This window comes from Streptopelia decaocto (genome assembly GCF_964273445.1).
Source record: "Streptopelia decaocto genome assembly, chromosome: 1".
NCBI lineage: Eukaryota > Metazoa > Chordata > Aves > Columbiformes > Columbidae > Streptopelia > Streptopelia decaocto.
This window is the reverse complement of record NC_138663.1, coordinates 24,326,116-24,349,456: the sequence shown is the minus strand read 5'-3', so window position 1 is coordinate 24,349,456 and position 23,341 is coordinate 24,326,116. Positions and strand designations below refer to the sequence as shown.

Below are 23,341 nucleotides of genomic sequence, written 5' to 3'. Positions count from 1 at the left end.
ATTTTTGACAGGTCTGTAAACTATGTGTTCAAGACAACACCCTGCCTGATCTTTGTGATCAACACCATTTTAAACAATCTTTGAATCTAGAAAACAGAAAACCGATACATTCTTGGACAAACTCCAAATATCACCAAAGTAATAGTAAGAAAAGGTATTTGAAATAATAAAATCTAAATCTCATTATTCCATTACCCTGAGAATGGGGCCAAACTGCCAGTGATAATGGCTATGTACATTTATTTTTTTCTTTCATAACATGAACATATAAAATTTCAGATGAGATGAAGCAGATTAGAAACTTGATCTAACTTTATGATATTTAGAAAGCCTAGCACTCTTCCTGATTAGACTCCCAGACTGCACCATCAGTGTCCAAGACTGTGAAATATGGCATTTATAGTAATGTAGATCCTTACTGTTGTGGTGACGAAAAGCTGTGAGTCACCACATGTCAGTGGAAAAGAAAAAAAAACAATCCAAGCCAATCCCCATGATTACTTTTTTTCTTTCTTTCTTTTTTCTTTTTCTTTTTTTTTTTCTTTTTTTTTTTTTTTTTTACAGCCCAGTGCTATTTGTAGAAGGAATGATTGGTGCCCAGCTTGGGTATGTATAGAGATCGAATATAGGCACTGTCCACGTCATAATTGCAAGCATAACTACAGCAACTCCAATGATGTTAATGCCCAAACCAGCTTTCACCTAAAGGAAAAGAAAAAGAAAGCAGAAACTCACATCAAGACACCGAAGAAAGTTTTTGAAATGTTAGAATTCCTCTTCAGGGGGTTTTGCTTAAAACTCACCATGTCCATAACAGTTAAATGACCATATGAAAATACAATGGCATTGGCTGGGTTTGATACAGGAAGCAGGAATGCAAAGGAAGTACACAAGGTAGCTGGTATCAAAATGAAAAGTGGGTTCACATGGATGGCTTCAGCCTATCATAAAATAAGAGAGACTAGCTGTCAAGGGACACATTTGCCAAACGAAATACATAAATACAAACTTAACACAAGTGAACTGTGAACATAACTACCAGCATAAATAGTGAGAAAGAACCTTTTCTGATAACTCATTTTTAAGATTATATCTGGGAATGCTTCAGAGGAGAGAAGGTGATTCTAATACTGAATAGCTACTGAACTTTAAATTCATGCCTGGTGTTTTTTAATTGTAGTTGAGTCCATAAAATAAGACTATTGCAAAGAGTGTGGGCACTGCACAAGCAGTAAAAGCAAAACACTACAAGTGAGATTATAAAGTTGAATTTATATACTATACTCAGGATGGATTCAATGAAGTGAGGACTGGGGTTTCTTTGTAAGAGAGGGAAAGGACGTTAATATGTGTTTAGGCTGTCCAAGAGGAAAATCTACAGACTAGAAGATGATTAGTAAATTTTGAAGAAGAAGAGAGAACTGGATGATTTGATAAAGATGATGAGAAGAAAGGACATAACTGAGCTAAGGAGAGAAGAAATGAGAATTACATATAAAGAATATCTATTAGCCCTCTCTTTTCTTTAGTGACAGCTTTAAAGTTGCAGTGTTAATAAATTTCACTGAAGATGTAGTCCTGAAGAAACACCAAGAGAGCTGTCCTTTTAAAGTGCTTCAACTCTTCGCAAGTAGAAATAACGGTGTCGATTTTTGAGTGTTAAACTTTTACCTAATTTTACTGAATTTTCAACATCTGCTGTAAAAAAGCCCCGAACCAACCAAGTATCCAACGCACAACACAGCACAGCAAAAAATGCATGAAGTATTTTATGCAGAGTTTTAAAAAACCACTTCTTTGCAGCTATATGATTACATGGATGATAGAGCAGATTCTTATTAAAACCAGCCTGTGTATACTCACCAAAGGAGATAGTATGGGCAAAAATATCGTAATGGTAGCTGGATTGCTGGCCACTTCTGTTACTGATGTGACAATAAGGCATGATATTAAGATAATCAGCCACAAGGGTAGTGATCCTAGAGGGCTCAATTTACTTGCTACCCACTCAGAAAGTTTTGAAACCTGCATAAGGAACATGACAACATCATGTTTTACATATTACTGAAAAGAAAATTTAATAAATGGTATAGAATAGGAATTTACTCATCTGCTAATCGTGAAGCAGTTGCATAAAAGAGTAAAAATTTGAAATATTTTCCGTATTCCTACCAGATGTTTTTAAGAACATTTTTCAAATTCAGTGGTGTTCTATAGGAACCCATGCAAACTATATTCCACTTATTTATGTTTGCATATCTAAGATGGTTAGAGGAATCATAATCAGAAACCCATAATATGCATATATCAGGCTTCATAACCAGAGTTTGGCCCCAAACCTCCTTGATTTACTGGAGTACTCAGCAGGGCTCCAAGAGGGAGGTACCTCAGTGAGAATAACATTAACCCTAAGGCTTAGGAAACAGTCTGTCTGCACCTTTCCTACCACCATCAGGTTTAAATTAAGTAACAAACAGTAGTCATCATTCTGCACAGTCTTCGAAGAAAAAGCAAACTCCTGTTTTTTGTAACCCTACTTCCTGAACATCTTGAATATTCATTATATTTATCACGTTCTGTATTGCTACAGAATAACTTGCTAAAATGAGAGAATAACTGTGAATTGACTGCATGTCTGAATTGCTCCTGATGCCATGCTAGTTGTTCAATATCTCCTATAAATTACATTACCTCACAGCCTTCTGCCAGTGCAAACCCGCCACCAACAAGAATAGCTATTTCCCAGGGCATGCATGACTGAAATTCCTTCCAAGTAATCAGTGGAGTGTAACCAAAAACAGCTAGAGGAAAAAAAAAAGAAACAAAACACAAACACATTTAAAAACATATTGAAAAACATCTTGAAATAATCTCTCTAAGGAAGTACTTGGGAAATACTCAAAGGCAAAATCTCATCATTATAACATGAATTAAGACTTTGACATGAACAGCCTGCACTTCCTGGGTCAGACCGTTAGCTGCTGAAAAGTGTCAGAGCCTGAAGACAATGGAGCTATAAGTGTTCCTACCAGTGGAACGTTGTCCCCTGGTAGAGGGCCCTATGGCAGATAGCCATGGCGTACCAATGAGTTTCAACTACTCAGTAAAACTGCACAATTCAGATTGCTGCACAAATGGTGTTTCACTTAGACTCGTCTAGGTTCTGATCTCACATTCTCTGTGAATTCCCAGATCTCATTGTCAGGAGCAAAACTGAATGCACAAAGAGGACAAGCCAGAGGTGTACTTTAATCAGAGTAAATCCCATTTTGAAGGGTAAAATTTAATGAGAATAGACTCATTTACCATGTTGAATTTTATAGGCTACCTTAAATAAACAGTTACATTTTCAAAAAATAAACCCAACCTGGCCCCGTGCAGTCCCATTCAAAGCCCATTGCAATCAATGGGAAGGTGTTTTCTACTGGCAGTGGTGGGCTGCAGGTAGCAGGCTCCTGCTCACCACCAGTTCCTGCTGCTCACATTGCTTAATTGTTGGCACTGACTTCCAGGCCAGGGATGATTTACATCCCAGTGGGATATTATCCCCTATTAAAATGTTAACATTAGTGTTTAACAATATTCTTCTAATAAATGTAACACGTTATATTTATGGTTGCATTTTAGATACCTTGTTGTAGTATAATCCACATCAAAAGATACTCAACTGTTTTCTCCATTTGAAGTCCTAGACAATGTTTTTGCTGGAATAATAAAGAACAGGAGGCCTATCACTAAGGCACTTGTTGAATCTGTAGCATAACCTTTATACCTAAGGAGAAGTCAACAAGAAAAAAGAAAAACAAACAAAACAACACTTAAATACATATAGTCAAGAGAAGCAGGGGAAAAGAGTGAGGAGGAGGAGGATGGAGCAGCAGAAAGGAGCTTTTATGGGCTGACCACAGTTCCTCATTCCCCATCCCCTGTGCCTCTTGGTGTAGTGGAAAGAAGCAGAGGAGTCAGAAATGAAGGAGTGAAGTTTAGCCTGGAATGAAAGGGGTTGGGAGAAAGGCGTTTTAGTTTTTGTCTCTATTTTTAATTGGCAATTAAGTTAATTTTCCCCAAATCAAGTCTGGTAACTGGTAAGGCATCTCCCTGTCTTTATTTTGACCCATGAACTTTTTGACCTTATTTTCTCCCCAGTCCTGTTGAGGAGGGAGAGTGAGAGAGCAGATGGGTGGGAATCTGCTGGCCAGCTAAGCTCAATTCTCCACATCTGTAGAAATATTAGATGCAAGCCCTCTAAATTCACAAATAAACCTCTTGAGTAAACATGTGCCATTTTGGGAAGGAGAATGTTTGGGAATAGCTGGTGCTTAAACAACTAATTTTCACAGTCCATGATAAATTTTGTAACTTTAATATGCTCTGTAATAGATTCAGTCCAACTGGCCTTAAGAGCACTGTGCATATCCACAAAGGATGATGTTTTTGTAGTCAAGAGAAGGCAGCAGAACTTTGTTATTGTCCTCCTGTGGTTATCACTATAACGGTCATAGACACAAGGCCCATGTTTATTTTGGTCACTTCCAGTGCCTAAGTACTGCTTGCACTCATGTTTCTTAAACTGATCCAATATCTTCTGACATGTACAGAGTAGGCCTAAGATCAGGTAAAGTGCGAAGCTGAGCTCTAAGGCCATTTTAACACATCCATCTGATTCTATTACACACAGTTAGGTGGTGAGGCTTCCCAGTCTGGCTTATTTCAGCCAAGATGGTAATCCAAACAAATAAGAATTTTGGTGTAGAAAGTTAAACCAAACATTTTCTTAAGCTTTTTTTTTTTCTTTTTTTTTTTTTTTTTCTGTATGGTCTTCTGTAAGTTCTCCTGAACCAATATATCAGTATTTTTGCCCTCTCAGCCCCATACCATATACTTTTCTGCATATGCAGCTACTAAGTCCAAGTATAACTTCCCAGCAGACCTTTCCAGCAGCTTAAGGTTTTATGATAAATCAGGACTTCTCACTGAAAGGGACAAATCATCTCCCAGTCATATATTACAAATGTATAATCACCTCCCTCAACCTGCAAGCAACCTTCCGCCTAACACAGCCCACAAGGGCACATTGATGGCTCACGTTCAATTTGGTGTCCACCAGAACCCCTAGGTTGTTTTCCACCAAGCTGCATTGCAACTGGGTGGCCTCTGGTATGTACTGGTGCTGGGGTTGTTCCTCTCCAGGTGCAGGACTTAGTACTTCCCCTTGTTAAATTAGGGATGTGTAATTTTTTGCTCACAAAAGCTTAGTATTCCTGGTGCAAAACACCATTCTCAGAAAACCTGCCTGGACACATACAACATCCTGCCATTAGTCATACTATCATGAAGACACACATGGCACCATTCCAAGAAGCAGCTTTTCAATCATTATCAAATTTTGAGATAAACTTTTTTCAAAGTCCATTTATCCAACTTGTAATATAACTGCATATAAAACACTGATTTGCTTGTAACACCGCAAATTTTATTGTCCTATAAAGAAGAAAAAAAAAGCTACTTATTAAGGCGATCTCACAACGTCTCCAAATGAGATCATTGTAGAGAACAGGGCTGTGGGCAGAAGTACATAGTGGCCTGTGTCGGCACTAAAGAAAAGGAGAAATCATGCAGAAAAAAAGAAGGAATACACTCAGGGAATAATCTGAGGAAGCATGAGGGAAGTTCACCTTGCACAGACCAGCTGTAATCAGCTGCAGCCCAGTGTTAAACCTTTTGTTTCTTATGAGGTTCATGATATTCTAGCCAAAGGCCAACATGAAACTCCTCTAATGTAACCTAATACCCTACAGCCTGGAATCAGGCCAGGACATGGAAGGAAACTGTTGTAGCAGAAATGATGTGTGATCTTGTGCTGTCAACAGAAGTGGAGGAAACAGGTGTATTTACACTGTGCTGCTCTCTGTAGTGTTACACAAATTTTATCAAAACTTCCTGCTGTTAGCATCCAGAGGGAGGTAACAGGGCAGGAGTGTAAAGGATTAGTCTTTGATAGATTTATAAAATTTTCTTAAGAAAAATTAATGGGTAAAGGTAATATATATTTGAAAGCTGTCACATAATGCTGCTAAAAAATGACCTCTCGTCAATACTGATACAGCACAAATGTGGATTAAAAATTGGCTGACCTTTCAAAAAGAAGCCCTGAAAGAGTGGAGAGGTATCAGCATTAAATACCAATATTTCTGCTGGAGTTTAAAAGAAAATCAGCATCTGTATTTTAAAGGGGTATTCAGTAACTTGTGAGGATGCGCACAAGGGGCCAAGAACATGAACATAGGTGGTGAGGATGATGGAAATTTGTTTCTTAAAGCAAATCTTTGAGCATTCCATTTAGTTTGTGAAAACAAATCTTATAACATGATATAATTAAACCAGATACGTATATCCTTAAAGGACCTGTCACAGAAAAGTTTTTATTCTACCAGGGAAAGACAAAAACAGATGGCTGGAAGCTATATTCAGACAGAAAACAGGGTGTGAGATTATCTTGTTTAGTTTGGCAAAGAGATGATTATCAACCAGGACAAAATCAAGGAAAGCTTGATTCCAAATCTGAGGAACCTGTGTTTTACCACCCTGAAATCAAGTCTGGATACTTTCTGAGAATTCATGTTCTATGAAAATAAATCTATACTGGGCTTAACACACAAAACAAGCTCTTCTGATCCTTATCATGTCAGAATACAGGAACTGACAGTGCTGTCTGGTTTAAGGCCCCAGGAGTGGCTTGAATCCCACCTAATGGGACCCACTCACTGTTCTGGGAGGGTCTCAAGGTTACTTATAGCTGTGACATTGCAGCTTTTCAGAAGGATGAAGCTCATCTGTGCTGGTGACAGAACTTCCCTGAGGCTGGCTGGAGACTGTGGGGTAAGATCCTCTGGAAAGTAAGTAGTATCAGATTTCTGTTAAGAAACCCAATTTCTAAGGGTAGACAATATTTCCTTACAGTTGTTCCCTGTAACATAAACTTAAGGATGTTGTGCACATGCCGATCTGTATACTTAAATCCAAAACACTGAACAGTTTTGTACCCAGAGGCATTGGAGAACAGGTGCCTAGCAGATGTAAGCCACAGTTCATACACTGCTAGAAGCTTCTTGGACATCACAGTGATGAGTGCAACGTAACAATCGACAGCAACTCAATTCCTGCATTTTGAGTTCTTTTTCCTGTTATTTTGTTTTCCTTAAAGAAGATGTCTAGCTACTACTCCCAACTGTACCTGTGCTGGCTCCTTGCCCCACTGATATATCTTGGCTGAGAAGTTTTTGTTGCTCAGGAAAGAAAAAAACTAATTCCCTGGTTTTATGCCTGTTAATGCAATTGATTGATAGATGAAAATGACCTAGAAATAGGCAAGATCTGAATAGTAAGAAATGCTTTCTTTCCCCTTAAAGGTTTTGTTAGGGAGTAATGCAAGCTTTGCTTCTCTTCAGGTCACCTCACCCAGCTTACAACATGATTCAGCCTAATGTGACAGACATGTGCTTTCATTCCTTTCCAAAGGAAATGTTAGAGGACATCCACAAAGTGACATCTCCATACAGAACCTGTAATCACACTTATCATGGGAATATTCTGCTTTTCCCTGCCAACAAACAAAATCCTCAGACAATGATAAACAGACAGCTTCAAATAGGAAAATGTGGATCTCTGGGCTGAATAATCTATTTGAGCCATAAATCCTGAATTTGAAAGGTTATTTATGATGTCTGTTTTTCAGTATTGGATGTATCTCATTAAATGATGCTCAATGAGCACTGAATGTTAATATAAAGCAGAAAGAGAAGCAAAGCCATCCTGATCGCTTAGCTGGCTGATTGCTTAATTAGGTAAACACTCCAAAAACCCTTTAAGACTACAGTGTTTTATATGAGACAATGGTCATCAGCTCTGCTGTTGTTAGAAGGAAGAGAATGTTCTTCCTCAATTTTTTTAGTAATTAAAAAGTAAACAATTTTAAAACAATCTTAGTTTTTAACATGCTTTTTAATGCTATTTTTAAACAAAATAATTTTTTTTTTTTGCACTTAAGTCTTCAAAGAGCTACAATTATTCCTGTAACATCCCATACCAGACTTTCTGCCAGAGCACTGGGATGGGTGGGTGCTGGTGGATATGGATGGTGGGAGTACATTTAAAGAGAGGAGGCATGATGGATGCATGGTCACATGTAATTTATGACACATGCACAGGAAAACAAAATGGAAAATTACCATCTAAGTCCAGCACTGCCCTTTGACCCATTCAGTAACAAATGTTAAATCCAGAAGGGCATAAACAGCACAAAGTCCTGCAACTGCTTCCCAGTACTCCAGAACAAGACTCAGACCTTTATCACAGAAGAACAGAACTGAAATTACAGTAATCACAGCAAGAGAACATGGCATATCTCAGTATTATAAATCCTTGTAAGAACAACTGATTTCTCCAGGAAAAAAGTTGAGGTGATCCTGGGGAAGGGTCTGAAAACCAAACTGCAGCAGAAGCCAAAAAAAAATGTAATAGTTCCTGAATTGCTCCTGGCTTTTTGGTGGTTAGTTGGGCTGTGATGTTAAGTGAGTTATGCATGAACAGACAGGAATTTATGTAATTATTTAGTAATATGATAGTAGGGGATGTTGGTCTGTACGCATACAAGTGTGGCTGTCACTAAGGGCAGTAGATCAAATAATTCTAACCAAAGATTTATTCTTGAAATTGTAGATTTGATGAGAAAGCAGGATACTGTAATATCAATCATCATGCATTCTCCCTCACTGGATCAAGTCTCTAAACTAGGCATAATCCCTCTTAGGACACATTTTATCTTGTAATGGGTTTAGCACATTTCAGATATTGCACATGTAGATCTATGAAATTGCTGGAGTTTACCTGTTCTGTATAGATTCAGCCTAGAATATTTCAGAAGTATTGAAAGCCTGGGGAGCATTCTTTTTGTTTGTTTGTTTGTTTTAATTGAAAAGAAAAGAATATATACAGTTAAGTCAGTATAGTCCTTGTTGATGTATATAAAAAAGATTACTTACTTTGGGAAAAGGGAAGACCATCCTGGGATGAAGCCAGGGTCTCTGGTGAACCACAGCAGGGTCATTAGAATGAATAAGACAAATGTAACAATTTCTGGGTAGCTACAACAGGAATGGAATGGGTTATACATTTTCCCAAATTTGGACTTGGATTTACTTACTCTTGTTTGCAGACTTATAGTTTGACATACCTCATTGGTCCAAGCTTCTCATACTCCTCCCGAATCATCTGTTCTGAGGCCTTTTCTCTGGCTGTTTTTTTCTTGCCCCTCTTGAACATATTTTTAAAACTGGAATATAAATCAGTAATATTGAACAAGAATTAGCAGAAAAAAAAAAAAGGGTCCAAACTTTCCAATAGCACTTTACAAAAGTAAAATTTTCAATTTGCAATGCAGTATCTCCTATTTAATTATCACACACCAAACTGAGCATGTTTGAATCAACTGACAAAGCCCAGTGGGAGATTGACAGAAGCAGCAACAAATTTGACCTATTATTGACTAGCTCATTTGGCCAGGAAGAATGAAACCTATAATCATGGGGACTAATTGAAACAATCAAATATCTAACCTGGCCATTTAATGAGTCATCTGTGACTTTGCTGTACTTTGTTTTCTAATGAAAATGTTTGTATCACAGGAGTAGTCTGTCTACTGACCAGCAGACTATCCGGTGTGATCTTGGTTTTCTTTCTTGGATAAGACCCTTACACTGTGTTAAAAAGAACATTATCAAAACAAACAAGAGAAATGAAACACTAAATGTTCACACAGTGAGTGACAAGCATGGGATGATTTTAAGGCTGCTTAACAGTAGACAGTCTTGCTCTTTGTCTCTTGCACCATGTGTGGCCATGTAGTTGTGGAAGACAGGTGTCTCTGTTGTTATCTCTTCAGATGTTAGTGAACTCATGGAGAACAAGACTTTGAAGAATCAGCCTGAAAAGCATTTTCCTCTCCAAAAACTTAAAAGCACAAGCTCTGAGGGAAAAAAACCCCACCATACCACCACATATAAATTTTGAAAAAGTGGAAGGTTTTTATTTCAGATTTACAGATATAGTCAACCAGTTTGTAACACAGATATTGCACAAGTATTCAAGTCAATCCCCGATTCCAGTGAAGGGCAACTTCCTAACTATAAATCTTCCAGTCTTAGATTAACATGTATAAATTTCAGTATCTTTTAAGTATCCTCTTCTCTTGCACACATGCACTGTGTAACGATGATGTCTGTTTATTCTAAAGAATGGATGTCATCATTTGTGATATGAAATTTTCAGTTTGGGCTGAGTTGTCCCATCCAGAGATTCAACCATACTAATCAAGGATGCAAAATCACTGTTGCTGCATTATTTTCCTATCGAGACTGTTAAACTTAACTGCAGTGTTCACTCCCAGCAGAAAATACCTCTTATAACATCAAACTTTAGTTTTATTGATTGCAACATTTACTTACTCAAACCCAAGGAAAATCCACTGGAGCCAGATCCAGGAGGTCACCAGAATAGTAACTGTGATGGGGATGGAAAAGATAAACCAGGATCCAAAACTGATGCACTGACAATCTGGGTAACGTCTGGATGAAAGTAAAACATGATTCAGTTGAGCTTTGCGAAGGAATGAAGACTTGTGAGAAGTGTCAGAAAGCCACGATGTAAGACAGTGCTTCTGGCTGGCAACTGACTTCTGCATGAGGTGGCAGGGGACAAGGACCACTCACAGCACTGAGGACCATTAAGACTGTAGAGAAACAGAACCTGAAGAAAAACAGTTCTTTGACAGGAGTACAAGAAAATCCACTCAGAAGAACAAGCTCCAATGAACTTAGAAGACAACAGTAGAGACAATATTGAGACTTGTATCTACTGTTTACAAATATGGGCCCTTCAACCAGAATTCTCCCTGTCATGTGCAATTCAGAAAAGAAGAAATAGGCTTCGGCTTTCTGAAAGAAATAAATTTAGTGTTGAATGAGATACAAGCCACACAGGCAAAAAGGCCGGGTAAACTAATCCTGTTCTTCAATTTATTTTATGAACAGAAGTTATTCTTTCTTTTAGCTCCTCTAGCTCTACAGAGAGAACTTTTAGTGTGAAAAGTGAGAAAATTCTAGTCTCCTTGAACAGCCTTCCTCCTTGATCCAAAAATCAGATGGAAGGGAAATCATAATGTCCAGACAGAGGCTGTAGTTAATGTTTCAAATTATTAGCCAATCTTTTGTATTTCAGGCCTTGCTAGAAGAAAAGGAATTCTGATGGTTACATAGGTCTTTGAGGCAGTAAATGCTTATTATTAATGCTTTCTCAAATATTGTGCAATTTTATGATTGATCTACATTTATTATAATGTTACGTATATTGCAATTAAAGTGCCAACTGGGATTGAACCAAAACTCCTACCCACTTGTTGAAGTGATACTCTAAATTGCAACTGTACATAATGATAAGACAGTGAAACTGGAACAAGAAAAGACACTGTGTCATTGTATGTAATTTTCTGATTACATAGCTATCTACCTTTTATTGCATGGTTAGCCACATCACAGTTTGAATATACGAGTTCCAAGATAGGAAAAAATTTATAGCAGCATAACAATGACTTAGCATTTCATCACTTGCTAAAGTGTTTATGATCTTTCTGGAACACCAACAGGTTTGTTCCATAGAACAAATCCAGGTGAGATTAGTCCTCTTCTAAAATTCTAGACACTATATTGTTGTGTCTTTTTACATACAATTAAAGAATGAATAGAGAAATCCTGAGAGGATCAGTAACAAATCTGTCTTGAATAGGAGCCTTTATGGAAGTTGGTCTCACTGGCAGGATGCTTCAGCCCTGTGGAACACGGAATAATTGCTTGTCCTAAATCAACAGCAGGCTGGGGATTCCCAGCAGCACACAGGCTCCAAAGTTAACACATATATACTGTTTTCCTCTTTATGTGACAAACAAAAAGGAGGGAAGGAGAGAATAGTAAACACTAATTCCATCTTATTTAATACTAAAATTGGGAAAATATGAGGAATATGGAATTTTCCAGTGCTATTTTATGTGTTTTATTACTGAGTGGGAAAAGCAGGAATATGCTGCATGTGCAGCCCTTCTGCTGAATTATTCTCCTTCAAATGCTTATGATACATGAAGGTAGACTGCAAATGTGTCCAGGTCATGATAACAGGTTAATTCCCACTTCACACAGGGCGTATATACAAATGAGGCCTCTTAAGGAGACGGGGAGCAAGACATTTAAAAATATTTGCACAGTTAGGTGATAGATACCATTTAAGTTAAGGATTAGACTCAGTGGTTGCATAAAGATTAAACAAAATCCTGTTGGGGTATAAAACTGGATTACACACGCAGTGCCCCATGTACAGCCTAGGCTCCTAGCAGAGGGCAAAGACCCGGGGAGGGAACAATCTGCTTATACATTCTTGAAGAGACTGTTAACAGCTAAGACAACTGAAAAAACAGCTGCAAGCCAGTTTTCTTCAAGTTTCGTACAACTGCAGGGAAATCAACAGGAACAGTTCTTACCCCTACTAATCAATCTTGGATTCTTCTAGGCTCCTGAGTGTGAAGCCTGCTTGAACCAGAAATGCTTGCATGTCTGAAAGTTTAAGCCTGGAGGACTTATAATGCCTTAGTCTGCCCTGTGTAGTTCTTTGCCTCAATAACAGGCACTTCGTTAGAACTTCCCTACTGTTTCCATTGTCGCTATTCTCTTAGCACAAGCTGATTTGCAGACTGTACCACTTCAGTCCTCTTTAACAGCATGCCGAAGCCAAATTTCATCCATTCATGGAGCACACACTGGAAGAAAATCTATCAATAACTGGTCTTTCTCCATTTTGTCATCTGCAATACAGAATAGTGGGTGGAGGGTAGTAAAAGGATTGTGTTTTTCTTTTTTTCTATTTTAACATTAGAGTAGGAATATTTCTGGCAATGAGTAGTCTGCAGAAGAAAGAAGTTCAGCAAGAACTTTTGGTTTCTTAAAAGCTTTGGAATGAAATCTGCCAATTTTCTTTTCAAAATAGCTCTACTTAGAAAAGAAAAGGAATATTAAAGAATGTTTTTATACCCTAAAAAAAATGTGTTACTTTGAATTCAAAGTTTCAGAGCAGTTTGAAATAATTTGTTTTTTCTGTGGTTAACAGACCTAAATCCCCCTTTCATCACCGCACCGCACTGAATGTCTCCTGGTGACCTTTGCTAAGACCTGAACTTAGCTCCTGCTGTACTTAGAAATTAATAACAGTTCTTCAAGGCCAGTTAGTGTCTTTCTCCTCAGATAAGCCCATCCCCTTTTTTCTGCAACCATTCAAGGAGTAAAGTACTACTTAACCAAAGAATGGCCATCTTGTTGCATGTGTTACGAAATCACTTATAGCCTTTGCCAGTGTAAGGCAAATACAAACATGCAACTTCACTTTATCTCTTTAACAAATAATAACAGAAAGAAAGCAATAGAATCAAATAATATAAAATCAAAAGGTAAGGTTTCTAATGCATTTTATGGGAGCCATATGAGACCTCAAGAAAGAACAGTTAAAATTCTGGATTAAGAAGAATATAAATAATTTAACATAGTCGCTTACGTATTGAACTGCTCAGCAAAAATCAGATTAGTCGATGTTCCTGTGATTGTGGTCAGTCCTCCGATGGTAGCAGAATAAGCAACACATAAGCACATTACTTTGAAAACCCCACTGTATTTGTCATTTTTGTTTTTTCTCACTGTTTCAACAGGTGGTAGGTTCTGTTTAGAAAGAAAATACACTAATTAATATATAAGAAGGGCTCATCATCAAGCACAAAAGTAAGATTCAAGGATGTCCCAGAAGAGCCAGAAAATGTACTGGCAATATAGCTGTACACAGCATACTTTTGTTTGCTGTTACAGTGGTGTTACAATTGCTCATGAAATGGAGAAGGAGGAAGAGCCAAATCCTGAAGTCCTTTTCCCGAGCTGTCTCAGTCTTTACACAAGAACTTCCTTTATATCTGTTGATATATAGAGACCTTATATAGAGAGTTTGTAGTCTGGTGAGGCTGGTTGTAAAACACTTGTATAAAAATACACTGGGAGCACAAAACCACTAATGAAATAACTACATAAGCAAACTGTATGTGTATCTACACTTATCTCTTATTCACAGCAAAATTAGCTTCATTGCTAGCTGTGCCATGTTAGGTGTTGCATAGAAGAGAGATTTAGGTACAAACTAAGCTACACACATTAGCTGCATAATAAAGACACCTTAAGTACCTCTTCCTTTTCTTTTTCATTTTCTTTTTCAATTGTGCACACAGTACTAGCCACACCATTGTCATATCTGGAAAAGCAAAAGTACATATTGTAGTGAACAGATACTCTATTTAGATGAATTCTTAGAACAGAATTTAGTAAATGAATAACTATTACCCATTAACTTGTTTTTCTTTCTCTTTCCAGTCACTGCTTTCACATTCTTCTATATTTTCTGTAAGACATGGATGCAAAGACAGATTAGTATTTAACTGGAAAAGCTCCATCGGCATGTCCCATTCCATGCAACCATATCACATCATCCCACGAATACATTTACAAGTGTTAGTCTTAAAAACATCTGAGTTGTGCCCTACTCCTTCATGACTCCTATTCCCCAGAGTCTGAATCTTCTAGTGAGGAGAAATCTTTCTAATTTACAGTCTAACTGTGTCTGTGAACAGTTTAGATTCATGTGTTCTCTCAACATTGCCCTAGAGCTTCAAGAGCTCTTTTCTCTTGCTAACATTTAACCCTCTGTGTATCTATAACCTGTAGTCATATTTCTTTTCAGACATTTTTCTGGATGAAGCAAGCCAGTCTCTTGTCCCCTCCTCTCATATAACTGCCATATTGTGCACCTGTTCAGTTTTAATTAATTTTTGTGAGCACGACAGTCCTCATAGATAATAATCCAAGAGAAGCCTTGTAGTGAGGCATGTAATGATGATAGCACTTCCCTAGATGTTCAGCTTTATTTTATGTGGTATTTAGTCCACTGCAGAGTGAGGATGGGCACAGGCAAAAACTGTGCTGCGTGCCTACCATCCAGCTCCAGTGCTGGGTTGATGGAGCCGTTGGAGCAAGACATCTCCAGTGCATCAGCTTCTGTTTCAGCTTTGATGATCTGCTGAGCTACAGCCTCCACAATTGGCATCACCATGGCAGCAGCAGAGGTGTTGCTGAGCCACATTGACAAGAAAGCACAGCTCACCATGAAACCCAGCGTAAGCCTGGAACAGGAGAGAAGAGTGTGTGTCTTCTACGGCAACACCTCATATCACTGCTCTGTTTAATATAAATTGAGAGATTTTCAACAGAAAACCTAAATGTAAAAGACACCAAAAACTTAAAGTTTGTAATTCACCTCTGAGGAACTTTATGAATTTAAATTATTTTGATCACAGACACTGAGACTACAATTTTTTAGAGTTAAAGGATCAAATGTATTATAAATCGAAACAGAAGCAATAAGGTTTATTTACAGAATAATACTATACTTGAATCATCTTTGAAGAGCACGATGCATGTCACAAGTTCAAATGAAAGTTTAAATGGCTATACTTCAGATGTTATTAATCTCGTATTGTCCAGCTAGGTCCCTTAGGCTGTAAGTCCTCTAGATACCAGCCCAGGTGTTACAGGAAGAAATATTAACAATTCAGTTATTGGTACTTGCTTCTTAATCAGAGCCCCAAGACAGGTGTAGGGATTATTTGTACTTCAATAAACATCATGCTTGAAATTAAATGGGAAAGTAAGTGAAGGTGATTACAATGTCTAGTCTTAGCACAGCTTATGCTAAGATTACTACAAATAGGAATTCCTGATTGCACTGATGCAGTGCACTGAATTGCGTCAGTGACTGGAGTCACTCTAGTTTTACACTAAAAAACTCAAATATTCCATGTCATATCTGGTGAAGTTGACCAGTAAACTCAGAATAGAGGCCACATTGTAATTTTTAATGCATCTTTTGGACTTGCAAATGAGAGTAGTTCTCTTGACTTCCTGTCCCAAGGTTTTGGCTGTTTTGTTAAACACCTGCAATGCATCACCAAAGCAAGAAAATAACTGTGAGGGAAGGAACGGTGGTGTTACAGTGTTTTCTGAGAAGTCATTTGTGCAATTTGTAAAGCACTTTGCTTAGCCTTGATGAAAAATGTGGTAAAAACTATAATGATTTCTCAGCACATAAAGACAAGATTTTATATAAAAATAATGTAAACAATATTTTAGGACATAAAAATACTGTTCAGAATGCCTCTCATAGTCTTTTATTTCTGCTAATAGCAATAACATTACAAGTTTGAATTTTTTTTCGAGAGAGAACAAAAAAGTTCAATACCATGATTCCTAGTCTTTTCTCTGTGCACTTTTAATTGCATAATGATGAAATGATCTGCAGGTGGTGGACCTCATTCGACACAAATGGTCATCAGCAGTTTAAATCCCATTAACTTTAAGCAGTTTTTTATTAGGTACTCAGATTAAAATTGGGGAAGAATAGTGTTTTCAGAATAAATGTTTGTGCAGAAAACACTGCTCAGGCTAAGTACGCTGAATATGAATGTTCACGTTATAGAGGAATACAATTTTAGTACAACTTGAAAGATGATTTAAAAACAAAGTAAATTAAGACCCTCCCTAACATGTTTTGAAATAGTACATCACAAAATTCCAGCATTTGATGGGCTAATGGTCAAGTGACTATTTTGTAAATTGTGGTGCACTCCAATGAGTGACTCTAAAATTTATTTAAAAAATAATAAAATATATTCTAAGCCATTCAGCACTTTTCTTTTTTTAAACTATTTTGCATGGAACCTTGGATGATAACTTCATTTACATTCAAGTCTAAACTCACTCTTTGCTATGTAATGCACCATCAATGTTTTATTACTCATTCTAGACCTTGCAGGTTGCATAGACATATTCACCTTTCCATGCCAGTCTGCAGACCAGATCACATAGATCAAATTACAGGAGGCCTTTAGGGATTCACAGAATCATTTAGGCTGGAAAAGACCCTTAAGATCATCGAGTCCAACCATTAACCTAACACTGTTAAGGCCACCACTAAACCATGTCTCTAAGCAACACATTTGCACATACTTTAAATACGTCCAAGCATGATGACTCAACCACTTCCCTGGGCAGCCTGTTCCAATGCCTGACAACCCTTTTGTTGAAGAAATTTCTCCCAATATCAAATCTAAACCTCCCCTGGCTTGACTTGAGGCCATTTCCTCTTGTCCTATCACTTGTCACTTGGGAGAAGAGACTGTCACCCACTTCACTACAACCTCCTTTCAGGTAGCTGTAGACAGCAATAAGGTCTCCCCTCAGCCTCCTTTTCTCCAGACTAAATACCCCAGTTTCCTCAGCTGTTCCTCATAAGACTTGTGCTCCAGACCCTTCACCAGCTTTGTTGCTCTTTTTTGGACACACTCCAGCACCTCAATGTTGCTCTTGTAGTGTGGTGCCCAAAACTGAACACAGGATTTGAGGTGTGGACTCACTAGTGCCAAGTATGAGGGGATGATCACTTCTCTAGTCCTGTTGGCCATACTAATTCTGATACAAACCGGTTTCTCCAGAAGAATGCAGAATGTGGAATCCAGAAGATTCCTGCTATTCTACTTCCACTGCTGCATCCCCCATATTCTCTGACACAGGAACTTCTTACAATGATACCTCTGCCTTGGGCTGGATGAGGATCCAGCATGGCCAGGCTGGCTGGGGACTCCTGCAGTGGAGGAGGAGGAGGGCTGTGCACAGAGAACAGCTGCTTCGTTATACAGTGGGTACAGCCAATGAGGGACATATGCTGAGAGGTGAGAGCATCCTCTCCTCCATAGATTATCTTATTATAACCTTATCATATTTTTGTCATGACCAGGAAATGTGATAGAGCTGAGACAATTATGAGGGACCGCCTTCCTCAGGGTTACAAAACTGCCTGTGGGGCTGCTCTGGGTGTCTTCAGCAGCTGACTGCAGGTTTCTGTGCCCACAGCAAGTTCCTCAGGAACATCCAGCTTAACAGAGCACACCATCTGCTTGTGTTCTCCCTTTCATGATTTCAGATACAAAAAAGAGGATTTAGGAGTGATCAAAAATGAGAAGTTCAAATAACTAAAACTGGATAACTAAAGAATATAACTAAAGATAATGGGAATCAGTTGAACAAGAATGTAAGGGGCATTTTGTCGAAAAAGAAAGCTACCAGCTACCAAAAGGTGCAGGAAAAATCAAAATACACGTGATATTTAAAATTAGGACAGACAAATCACTAAGGAATAGAAATAACACAACACTTCTATGAGGTGGTGTTAGTTTGGTCACCTAAGAGAGATCTCATTTTTTAGACCTGGGGTTTCTATTTTTCTGACTTTATATTTTCTGTCACCATTTCCTTCTGACAAGGAATCATAAGCATCATGTATTCTAGGAAGACAGACTCGCTGTGTATGCTGGTATGCTGACAGATGAATCTGTGGGTCTAAAGCTTTTCTCCAAGATTGTAAAGCAAGCAAAGAATTTTTCACTTCATAAGATCTATGCTGATAGTGAGTAAGAAGAAAGTGTGTAATTTCATTTCCCTCATCACCTAATCTAGTCAGGGCAGTTCCTATTCCTTTGATATTTTCTTCATAGGTAAAGGAAAAAAAACCAAACCAAACCAAACCAACAAAAATAAAGACATTGTGCTTAATGTGTTTTTCCTTCCTCACCACGTCTTTAATGTTATGACTTTTTTTCCTCACTGTGTATTTGAACTCTTTTATTTTTAGGAAGTGTACTGAATTTTACAAACAGTATTGAATATAAATTAATAATAAGCATAGCACAGATTTTCTGTTGTAGGCACCAGGTATGTCATGTACTACTACCATTAAGAAACAAGACCCTTACGTTATTTACAAAATCATCACATTTTTGTTCAGAAGAATCCTTGTTAAGAACAGAATCACTGCAGGGAACTTTCAATTAGGATTTTAGCAAAATAATAAAGTATCACCTACAAATCAATCATGTTATTTAAAATACCTACTTTGTTTCAGTAGAAAAGAAAGGCTGTATTTCTGCTACAGAAAAAGACGTAGGTAATTATTTCTAGAACACATAGCTTCCCACAAGTATTATTGTCCTTCAAGACATTGTTTAGCACATACCATGCAGGGTTGACACCCACCAGCATCACCATTCTTAAAGCCACTCTTTTGTGGAAATTCCATTTTTCTATTGATGTTGCCAAACAAATTACTCCAATCAGCAGCAGATGAAAGTCTTTAAAATAGGCAGATGCCACCTGAAATAAAAACAAAAAAATATTTTGTTAACTAAATTGTGACTTTCTATTAGTATTTGGTATTACTGGTTTAATGAAAAAAAAATCAGTAAGGGTATATATTGAAGCAAATATCTAGAAACATTTTTGGCCTAAATTTGGACTGTTAATGTAATTGAAACTGTTAATTTCATTTAATCCCATGGTGCAAGACTAACTGCACTTAAGTGCATAGTGTTAAAATTAAAAATAAGCCTTATGATGTGAACAACCTAAGATCATCAGCTGCATCTTACATATTAACTATATCACCAGTTAAATGCTGCTCTATCTAATGTAGTCATCTGTCCAGCAGATAAAAGAACATTAAACACAGAGTATGATCATCTATGGTGTCCTCTCTTTGACATGATGATATATACTCAGCATCTTGCACATGGGGTTTTTATTATGTTATCTCGCTTCTGTAACGTTAGGGATATTTTATATCTAGCTAACATTTTCTACTTACAAGTACCTAAGCACTGAATCAGAATCTAGGAAAAAAGATAAAGAAATATGAACAAGTCCTGAGGACAAAGCATGTAAGCAAGACTTGAGGCAGACCTACTGTGATTGGCACTCAGCAAATCCATGGATCAGCCCATGAGTTTTCAACATTATATAATTCTTTCTTTGTAGATTGTATCATTGAAATCCATAATATGATAGAGAGGACAAAACAAATTACCTCCTTGGATTGCATTATACCAAACAATGGGAACATAAAGGCAGGAAGCAAAGCTGAAACACCCAGCGGCAAAGCTTCTGTGAGCCAAAAGATGGCAACTACAATCAACGTGTATGCACATTCTGCTCCCTAGAATACAAAAGACACCACCAAAAATATGAGTGAATCATCCAGGAAAAAAATTACAATTGCAAAATGTCCAGCTATGTCAGTTGAGAGAATCTCCCCACCTGGAACAAGTATGAGTCAAGGGACCTGAATTTAGGGTACTTATTGCCTGCTGTTGATGATCCTGCTAAGATACAAAACACAGTCTGTAAAATAATTTTAAAGAAATTTTCCTAAGAGATGGTAAAATTTCTTCAATTCTTCCTCTTATGAAAGGTGGGAAAAAAGTCAGCTGCCTTTTCCTTCAAGCACAATTAATCATAAAAGTCATTCTGGAGCATTCTCAGATCATGCGTTAACATAAATCACAAACATTCTGCAGTTGTAAGCAACCTTTAAACCTCTAGGAGTACTTGCAGTCAATAATAGGTCAAATTTGATCTCCCTGTAATCAATGAAGTTTTGTCATCAGCATCAATAAGGCAAGGATATAACCTAGTATAAAAAACATTGTGCGAGACTGGTAAGAAATACAGTTGTTTTTAAGACTTGTAATTTTAGTGAGTGTCTTTTATGTGAATTCTTGGAAAACAGAATATTTTGTCAGCCTTTTTTTTTTTTTTTTTTTCCAGGAGAATGTACTTCAGTGCTGCCTTTAAAATGCAACCACAGCCAAACATGATGAGATGAAGTGAGCCCAGTTTCTTTCACAATCCTAGAAACCTCTATTGTGCCACTTTGATTTATATTTCTGCTCTGGAGGAAAATGGTTTAGATCTTTTAATGCCACTGGTTAGGGCATGAAACTGTTCAACAGCAGCAGAGGTGTTTTGTATTGGGATATGGCTCTGGTAACCTCTGACTTGAAAAGAACAATGTTAAATTTAAGTCAGTCAGCTACAGCTGGAATTTATCTTTTGGGGGAATTTTGTGTTGTTTATGAAACAATTTGATAGTGTCAATTCATTTATCACCTAGGAAATGTTCATCTCACCTAAGATTAAGAATTAAGAATTTCTGCATTAAGAATTTCTCAAGGATTTCCTCTCAGACAGGAAACTGAAATATTGAAATTGTGATGTGAGACAGTGGGAAGCATGTTACTCTGTAACCACTGTCTATCTGTGATGCAAGGACTTCTGAACTGGACTTTCATGCATTGTTACACATTATATGTGTCATGCATTTGTGATAACAAAGCACAGGATAACTCCATTTCATTCTGTTGACATGAGAACTGTACCAAATAGAATCATTAATAAAATTTTCAGATAGCTGTTCCATCAACCTAGAGGTGTAACAAGAGTTATTAATACCAGAAAATATGTATTTCAAGTAAAATAAGCCTAAGACATCCTGACATAACCTTCGATCTATTTAGGAACCAGAGAGAATTTCTCAGATCATTGATTCCAGTCATTTGTTATCAGACAACACCATATATGCTGAACTACAACACAATATAAGATGAACTTAACAAAACCCATAATCAAACAAAAAGGTAATTGTGGTTGTCTTCCTGATAATTCATCTCCATTTTCAATCATACAGAGATGTTTAAAAGTGGCCGAAATGTAATCTAAGGACAGAATTTTCAAGGTAGTCTAGATGATGTTAAATGACAAAAATGTTTCATGAACAAGAAAACAAAGATATAATTTAGAATTCCATGCAAGCAGCACAGAGTCTTACATTAAAGCTGTTGTCTTCTCTACATTTCTATGCAAATACTCTGAGTTGCCACAAAAAAAAAAAAAAAAGAGGAAAATCCACAATGCAAACATCAAGAAGTCATTCAAGATCCCTTCCAATTCAAACCATTCTGTAATTCTGAAAAGATCTGGGAGCCTCAGGCTTGGCATAGAGGTCAAAATAACTCCCTCTTAAAGCAGCTCACTTACTTTGGTTTTGATGATAAGCGGAAGTGGAAGTAAAAGCAGCGGGGTGAGGACAATGAGCAGGAACCGTCGGTAAAGCAGGAGGCAGTTAAAAATCTTCATGGTTGATGACTAGTAGAGGAACTTTCCTGCAGAAACTGCCAAAAAGTAGGTCTGACTTTAAATAGTTGACTCTGATTAATATTTTTCCAAGCTATCACCTTTAGACATTGCTAAAGCAGGCAAGTAAACCAAGTTAAAATTAAATCTTGCTCTTTATTGTTTTAGTGCGTTTATTAACATTAGGCTGATAAGATAAGTGTTCATCATAAACCAAGGCTAGATGTTAGCCTCCTCATGACTTTCTCTCCCTGCTCTTCCTCTTCCTGTAATTAGAGCAGGTTTTAGACAACTAGATAACCAAAATTTTCAGGTGCTCTCCCAGTCACTGTTGGTTTCAGCAGGAAATCAAAATGTCAAATATACACAGAATATATGTTCAAAACCAATTAAGGCATTGTGTAAAAACATATGCAAGATCATTTTACTGAACAGAATTTAAAATTCTTCATTTTCATCTCCATCTGTGGAGATATTAAAAACTTGATAGGACAATGTCCTGAGCAACCTGACCTAGCTCTGAACTTTGATCTCCTTTGAGGAAAAGGTTGGACTAGATGACCTATGGAAGTCACTTCCAACCTTAGTCTTTCTATTGATTCTGTCTGTCTAGAATTTGAAATACATGAGGAAACCAAGGTTTTTCTTCTGTCTTGGCTGTCAAGGAGTGTATGATATTTCATTTTCTCTTCTCATACAGGAACAGGAAAAGGTGTTCCATGTACATCATATAAAGCTTTGAGGAAGGCTAAGACTAGGAGAGGTTTTGAGGCAAGAGTAAAAAATAAATAAATCTTTTTGCCTGATTTTTTCTTTTTTCAATAAAAGAAAACTTTGTACAGTTTTCGCAATGCAACAGAATAGCATCAAATAAAGAAGAGGAAAAGGCAGGAAAGAGGCTTGTATGCTATCTGTGGCTGAAGATCAAAAGGGGAAAAATGCACTGCTTCATGCTCAGGATCTTACATGAAGCAGAAAATTGGAAGAGAAGACAGATGGAGTTTTTTGAGCTACCATCCAAAGGCCAAGTAATAAGGTAGATTTTTACTACCTATATAACTTTTTGATTATAAGGATCCCACATGTCAGGGTACAGACAAGCCAAGTGATCAGATTGCCAGTGTTGCAGACACACT

At 37.4% G+C, this 23,341-nt stretch overlaps 1 protein-coding gene across 1 annotated transcript; it reads right to left on the bottom strand.

The window, feature by feature from the left end:
* Positions 1–558: 558 nt before the first annotated feature.
* SLC13A1 (solute carrier family 13 member 1) lies at positions 559–22,208 on the bottom strand (the record flags this gene model as incomplete). The annotated part of the gene is made up of 15 exons (XM_082076233.1): positions 559–702; positions 804–941; positions 1,864–2,025; positions 2,692–2,801; positions 3,669–3,772; positions 9,042–9,143; positions 9,233–9,331; positions 10,503–10,622; positions 13,648–13,808; positions 14,319–14,385; positions 14,475–14,532; positions 15,123–15,310; positions 19,255–19,391; positions 20,101–20,229; positions 22,110–22,208. The coding sequence occupies 15 exons, from the start codon at positions 22,206–22,208 to the stop codon at positions 559–561; spliced, it is 1,818 nt and encodes a 605-aa protein (XP_081932359.1).
* Positions 22,209–23,341: the final 1,133 nt, after the last annotated feature.